Raw genomic sequence first — 7,993 nt, 5'->3', positions numbered from 1 at the left:
AGCTACCGCTTGGAGGTCAGAACATGTAGAGATAAAGTAAGAAATGCCAAAAGCCAAGCAGAGTTGGACCTTGCAAAGGGACTTAAAACCAATAGTAAAACATTCTATAGCCATATAAATAGGAAGAAAACAAAGAAAGAAGAAGTGGGACCACTAAACACTGAATATACCACTAAACTATCTGAAGTGTCACATTGTTATACAAGGCATTGGTCAGACCTCATCTGGAATACTGTGTGCAGTTCTGGTCTCCTATGTTTAAGAAAGATGAATTCAAAGTGGAATAGGTACAGAGAAGGGCTACTAGGCTGATCCCAAGAATGGAAAACCTGCCTTATGAGAGGAGACTCAAAGAGCTTGGCTTGTTTAGCCTAACCAAAAGAAGGCTGAGGGGAGATACGATTGCTCCGTATAAATACATCAGAGGGATAAATACCAGAGAGAGAGAGAAGTTATTTAAGTTTAAGAGAGTTATTTAAGTATTTAAGAGAGAGAAGTTATTTAAGTTCAGCACCAATGTGGAAGTTTAGATTTGAAATTAGACTAAGGTTTCTAACCATCACAGGAGTGAAGTTTTGGAACAGACTTCCAAGGGGAGCAGTCAGGGCAAGTAACCTAGCTGGCTTCAGGAATGAGCTTGATAAGTTTATGGAGGGGATGGTATGATGTGACAGCCTAATTTGGCAATTGATTGATCTTAGATTACTAACGGTAAATATGCCCAATGGCCTGTGATGGGATGTTAGATGGGGTGGGTTCTGAGTTACTACAGAGAATTCTTTCTGGGTGTCTGGCTGGTGAGTCTTGCCCACATGCTCAGGATTTAACTGATTGCCATATTTGGGCTCGGGAAGGAATTTTACCCCAAGGCCAGTTGGCATAGGCCCTGGGGGGGTTTTCGCCTTCATTCTGAAGCATTGGGCATGGGTCACTTGCTGTTGCATTCTCTGTACCTTGAAATCATTATTGGAGGACTTCAGTAACTCAGTCTTAGGTCGGGGGTCTATTACAGGAGTTGGGTAGGTGAAGTTCTGTGGCCTGCATTGTGCAGGAGGTCAGACTAGATGATCTTAATTGCCCCTTCTGACCGTATATATGAGTTTATGAGACTCTGAATTGCATGAGGCTGTCCTTCTGAGAAGTATCTTGAAACAGTGCTGATGTACGAATCCTGAGAAAATAGTGGATGGACAAGCCCTGAAAAATGAAGCACTTTATCTGCACAACAGGTACAGTATTGATGGTGACAGTGCATCTTTCCATACCATAACTTCCTGTCCCAGTGCAAGTTCCTCAACCCTAAACTGGAGGAATTCACTCCGAGGAATTCAATGCTACAGTGAGAAAATGCAAAACTTTTGTGAGCTATTTAGAGGTTCTGTCCTTATATATTTGACACCTACCAGTTACCCATGTACTATATTTTCATACTGTCTCAGAGACTCAAGAAAAGATTTAAAACAAACAGAGGCATAACTTTACAGTGACTATTTGAAATGTGCCAGTAGCAATTCCTTGCAACAAAAGTGATGTGACAAATTTGAGGAGTTTTACAGTACTAATGCTTGTTATTGCTTCTCACAAAATGTTACCAAGCTTACAATAATCTTTACACTTTCAGCAAAAATGTGAACAGTATATTTAAATATATTAAAAAGAATTTAAAAAAACATTTCACATAAAACATCTGTTGCCATATGAAAGTATTTTAGCAATAAATGCCCACACCAGTATTTAAACATTGTTAAAAGTATAATGATCTTACTAATAAATTATGCAACAAGAGAGGTAAACAAAATAAAATTACAATATAGTTATCAGTGTTCTTCCATAGAACCTATCTGGCTCCAGAAAGCTCATTTTTAGATGACTAATTAAGAAACTGATATTTTCAGAGCAACAAAAATAAAAGCTTTTATTTGTTCATTTGAATATAAAACAGGCGTTATCACAGATGTACAAAGCGTACTGGTGGTTTAACATACAAGAAGGTTGCTGTCCTTTGCACATAAAATTTTTGTTAAACTGTGATTGGCTGAGTTACATGAATTTCTCTAACCAGTCACCACACTCTATGAAATAACGCTGCTAACATTCAACTGATAAAAGGGACAGTCTTCCCTTGGGTAAAGTGTCAAGCAGGATTAAATATATATAATAAACAAGCACCATGAGGAATCTGCTCCTGTTTGATTAGTTTTGTGTTTAAATGTTCATTGTGTACCCTCTTTTTTGTGCATGTGCATCAAATTGATTACATGGTTTTGTCTGACTTCAAAAGCACAAGGTCACAAGACAAACATTTTATACATTCTCATGAATGGTTTATCTACAGTACAATTTCTAATACAGAACGATCCTTCTTTATTGCTCGGTCTGATGGTAATTAAGTGTTTCCTTCCTTTTGTTTGCATAACCAAATTAGAAACTCAGTTTATCATTTCTCTTAACTCAGAATTTAACAACCACAGATGAAAGGGCGCAGAAGAGATAACTGTGTTTCACAACTGCATTTGCAGTTCTTTTTCCTATGAATGTGAAGCTGAGCTGGTGAAGGTTAAAGTGATGTTTTAAATGACAGCTAAATTTGTTTTGCAGTACTGAGATCAGCAATAGCAGGACTTCACGACTTAGTTCACACGCTGCAATTATGGTTGTAATCAATCAACATCTTTTCTGAAGCCTTACAACAACTTGCCATTAAGAATAGATTTTATTCTTTTTGGGGAGCAGAAAATGAGTGACAGAATATAAAGATTGGTCTTCAGAGCATAAGTAGAAATATTCACAGAACAGTGAAATCTGAAAGGGTGGTCTGAAATAAAACAAGTCTTACATAGTAAGATGCTCTGTACTGTACATGCAGACTAAAATGTCCCTATCTTTTAAAGAGATTTTAAACAACCAGCACTGTGTCTTAGAAGCCAAACAAAACTATCATTAGCAGGGGTCCACCGCTGTACATATTTTGCAAAGGCAGACAAAATACGTCCCTTATACATGTTATAAAAATGATTACGTTTGCCCTGCAACAATCTTAGTCATGCATATCGGGTAATGAGAGAGTCAGCACATGAACATATTTTGGACATTAAGAAAAGCATTCTTGGACTGCTGCTGGTAAACCCCACTCTTGATCACACTCAGGTCAACTTGGTTACAAATGAATGAAGGGACTATGAAAAATAAAGGAAATAAAGACAGTGGAACTGGAAATTGAAGATCTTGTTTACCCAAAGGCGGTAAAATAAAGGCAGCTGTGATAAATGTTTTCCTATTCTTCCCTATCAATGACCTCAATTCTGAGACCTTGGGACTCAGTTCCTTAAAACAGGCATTTCAGGTCCTCTATTAGTTCACTTGGTCTAGGGACTCGTTAGCAGATGCACAATTTGTGCTAAATCAATCGTAATGAGTATATGTTATTCTCTGTTGAAGAATAAATTAAAGACCATTAAAACAATAGTTTTCTATATGTGTAAACTGGATGCATTAGCCACCAAGCTACATGGACCAGCTGAGAGGCAAACTGATAACTCTATGCAAATAATCACCAAAACCTTTCCTTATCACAACAAAAACACCAACTAAAATGATGAAAAAAAATGTGCAACAAAGTTATGCAGCTACAAAACAGTGCTATTCTTCCTGCCTTTTCTAAAGTCTAACAAGTGTATGCACATGCCAGCACAAATATTTATTGTTGACTCCATGGCAAAAGAAAAAAAAAAACCTTATAGTGCATTTTTAGTCTTAAATTCATTCACTGCCTTAAAGGCAGCAATAATTCCACTTGCTGGTATCTAGAGGATTTTTTTAGACAGGGATACTTAGCAATCCAGGATTGCTTCTTCTCAAAAAATTTGTGAGTAACATTTGGTTATCTACAGTGGGCGATACCATGCAAGTGACAAGTACTGCATTTTAAACTTTAAAATCTTTTTTTGTCATTAGTGAATTTATATTTCATATATATATATTTGATGTGATACTATCCACTCAAGATAATACAACACTTTGTTTTTATATTAGCAAACATTACAAGAGATTAATATTCTTGAATGTTTTTTCTTTTATACTTCTAAAGAGATCAAAATAAATTAAACGTTTTGTACATAATTACAGAAGAAGTAGTTAACTTATTTTATCTTTTTAGTTTAGTACAAAGATATTTGAAAGTTCATTGCCGAAATACACCTATTTATAAATTTCTTCCATTCTAACACTAGCATCAAAGGCTCTTTGGCCTTTGTGCTTTCAGCATCTCTGACAGAGAAAGCTGCTAAAACTCTAATTGGAAGGTGCTATTTTGGGCATTTTCATCGTACCTCTACATAGTTTCTTAAAATGGTGGGATCTAAAATGGCTTAAATTAGTGATGGATCTGTATTTGTAAGGTTTTTTTATGACACATCAAAAACAACTGAACATAATTCTTTGTCATAGTATGTAAATTGTTAAAAAGAATCCACTTGGAGGGCAGAATAAAAAAATTAGCTACTTCAGCTTTACTCAACATAAAATACAAAGCCACATTTACTCAGAAAGCAGTATCATCCAATAAGAAAAAAAAACCTAAAATGGGCTTTTCCAACAAACTGAAGGGCATTACCCCTAAGTCCTTCTGTGCTAAAATTTAGTGGTAAAAGAAAACACATTTCACATTTTATTTCCTGCTAATCGTGACTGCTTTGAAAAGTCATAATAGATACAGTTCCATTCTGATGAGTAACACCCTCTTATCTGCACATTTTTAGTGGACACCAAAAAATTTTATACATCTATAGTAAAGTCCATGGAAGCCTTAAGATACAAGACTACATGTTGTAGGCCACATAGATGGGATCTAGCTGGTCTGCCAAAAATCCGTCTCGTAGGTGCATACGTTGTTTCTCTCCACGGGAGTTGATAGGAATTACACCAATGTCCACCACCACCACCACCCCTACAATCAGATAGTGTTCCTCCAGGACCACATTGGTGACTAAAGGAACCAGGTCCAAGGCTTCTTGTTCTGATCCATCCAGCTCAACAACAACGACCAACAGATTTGTCCAGGTAAACACCGCACTAGAATACATGAAAAACGTAATTATTAGAAGCTATTTTCTCAGTTTCCCTCCCAGTCTGACACACGTTTTATCCACAGTGAACATTTTAAATATACTGCACTTCCTGGTTGCTTTCCATATGGGTATCTCAGACTGCAGAAGAATTCATTCACACAAACAATCCTGTAAGAACACAAGAATGGCCATAATGGGTCAGACCAACGGTCCATCTAGCCCAATATCCTGTCTACTGACAGTGGCCAATGCTAGGTGCTTCAGAGGGAATGAACAGAACAGGTAATCATCAAGTGATCCCCTGTTGCCAATTCCCAGTTTCTGGCAAACATTGGCTAGGGACACTTCAGAGCATGGTTTTGCAGCCCTGCCCATCCTGGCTAATAGCCATTGATGGATCTATCCTCCATGAACTTTTCCAGTTCTTTTTTGAATCCTGTTATAGTCTTGGCCTTCACAACATCCTCTAGCAAAGAGTTCCACAGATTGACTCTGCATTGTGTGAAGAAATACTTCCTTTTGTTCTTTTTAAACCTGCTAAGTATTACTTTCATTTGGTGACTCCTAGTTCTTGTGTTATGAGAAGGAGTAAAAACACTTCCTTATTTACTTTCTCCACACCAGTCATGATTTTACAGACCTCTATCATATCCCCCCTTAGTAATCTCTTTACCAAGCTGAAAAGTCCTAGTCTTATTAATCTCTCCTCGTATGGAAGCTGTTTCTTCCCCTAATCATTTTTGTTGCCCTTTTCTGTACTACTTCCAATATATATTTTTTGAAATGGGACAACCAGATTTGCACACAGTATTCAAGATGTGGATGTACCATGGATTTATAGAGGGGCAATATATTTTCTGTCTTATTATCTATCCTTTCCTAATGATTTCCAGCATTCTGTTAGCTTTTTTGACTGCCACTGCACATTGAGTGGATGTTTTCAGAGAACTATCCACAATGACTCCAAGATCCCTTTCTTGAGTAGTAAAAGCTAATTTAGACTCCATCATTTTATATGTATAGTTGGGATTATGTTTTCTAATGTGCGTTACGTTGCATTTATCAACATTGAATTTCATCTGCCATTTTGTTGCCCAGTCATCCAGTTTTGTGAGATCCCTTTGTAATGCTTCGCAGTCTGTTTTGGACTGAACTATCTTGAGTAGTTTTGTATCATCTGCAAATTTTGCCACCTCACTGTTTACCCCTTTTTCCAGATCATTTATTAATATGTTCAACAGTATTTGTCCCAGTACAGATCCCTGGGGGACACCACTATTTACCTCTCTCCATTCTGAAAACTGACCATTTATTCCTACCCTTTGCTTCTGCTTTAATACTGTGTGTTGGGGTACCTCCCCAAGCCCACCTTTTCTTTTGGACATCTACCCTTTTACAAATAGGTCTAAATGCTGGTGATGTCTCATTTATTTTCTAGTTAAGGGTAACATGATTTATTTCTCTCAAATAGAGGATAATAATGAAGGGCTCATTCTTTCCCTCCACATCTGGAGCACGGCAGGGGAGAGTTTTGGCCCCTTGGCATGCTATTCCCTCCAGTCCAGTCCTGCCCCCTCCCAACTTGTCCAGAACCTCCAAAGTCCCACTGGAGTGCTGCAGGATTGAGTCTCCAACATGACGCAGTCTCACTCTTATTCATAGATTTTAACCATCACTTAGAGCTTGTCTCTCTGGAGAGTCAGTGTGCACCAAGCTGGGGTGTAAGTCCACAGCACTCTAGTGTACTGCGCTACCTGCTACTGTGCATTAAAAGTTCTGTAAAAGTTCAGGTCAAAGCACTTTCAGTGCATGGCAGAAGGGTGCACACAGATGGACTGCGCACGGCAGGCTCCAGTGCTGTAGGTTAACGTGCCAGCTTACTGCACACAGACTTACACGTACACTTGGAGTTAGGGGTGCGATTCCCAGCTCACGCAGACGTACTCACGCTTGCTCTCCCTGAGCAGAGTGCTAAAATCCATGGCATAGCCACTGCAGCACAGGCAGCAGCGAGCTGCCCTGAGCACATATCCACAGGGCCCAAGCAGCTGTGGGCATCGCAGCGCAAGTTCCAAGGGTAGACAGAGTCTAACGCTCTGTATAGATGTGCTCTTAGTCTGCCCTGTTGCAAAACCCAGGTTATAGAAATTCAACTGGGTAATTCATACATCAAGCCCAGTAACCTGTAGCTGGATTACAGCACCTCCTCTCCCCTTCGGAGGCTGCAAATACACACGCCTTCCACACCTAGACCGACCCAGAGAGGGCCTTTGTACAGGCGCAGAGAGGGGTCAATAGTAGTAGCTGTGTTGCCAGGATCCAGAAGAGTGGCCCTCAAATGGACCCTCTGACTTTAGTGGTGCTAGGGTACCACTGTTACAGCATCCATTAGCCAGGCAGAATGCAGGTTAAGTACTGACCCCACAACAGTCACTTATTCCACGTGCAGTATTGACCTTTTATTCCCACTGTAGTAAACTTATGTACTAGTTTCTTAAATTGCATTACCTACTGCCAGGCCAAGTACAAGCAGAACCTCACTGAGCTCAGGAGTATGTAACTGTATTACATCTCTAGATCAACACTGCAATTCAGACAGAGTGCTCTTTTCCCATCACATTTTAAAACTCTGGGTATTTTGGAAACTGCAGTACACACAATTATCCATCCTATTTTACCCAGAATTTAGAACATGTTTTTTATACTGAAGTTTATAAGAGTACCTTTCAGAAGAGATGTATTTAAAATATATTAGATTTTAAACCTCCCAAAATTTTGTTGGATTAAATTCTTTTGTGCTTATTGGCTTGGAAAGTCAGTGGACAGAACGAGAAAGGCTGAGTGGCTACCTTTTGCCTCCATATTGCTAAAAAAGACCCTACTTTGATTTATAATTAAATTTTAGCAGAAAGTCTAATGAGTTCTGA

The 7,993-nt window shown here is 38.7% G+C and overlaps 1 protein-coding gene across 9 annotated transcripts in view; it reads right to left on the bottom strand.

The window, feature by feature from the left end:
* Nucleotides 1-1,898: 1,898 nt before the first annotated feature.
* Nucleotides 1,899-7,993, bottom strand: part of DIP2C (disco interacting protein 2 homolog C) — a 483,513-nt gene continuing 477,418 nt past the window's right edge. For all 9 annotated transcript variants that reach the window (XM_067542679.1, XM_067542671.1, XM_067542674.1 and 6 more), the window contains one exon: nt 1,899-5,070. In XM_067542679.1, coding sequence (XP_067398780.1) covers nt 4,818-5,070 — 253 coding nt within the window. In that variant the 3' untranslated portion in view covers nt 1,899-4,817. The remainder of the gene's footprint in view (nt 5,071-7,993) is intronic.

This window comes from Emydura macquarii, unplaced genomic scaffold, assembly GCF_026122565.2.
Source record: "Emydura macquarii macquarii isolate MOO-44397 ecotype Brisbane River unplaced genomic scaffold, CSIRO-AGI_Emac_v2 contig_719, whole genome shotgun sequence".
Taxonomy (NCBI): domain Eukaryota; kingdom Metazoa; phylum Chordata; order Testudines; family Chelidae; genus Emydura; species Emydura macquarii.
Note: the sequence above shows the minus strand (reverse complement) of the source record. Positions and strands in the feature narration are given on the sequence as shown.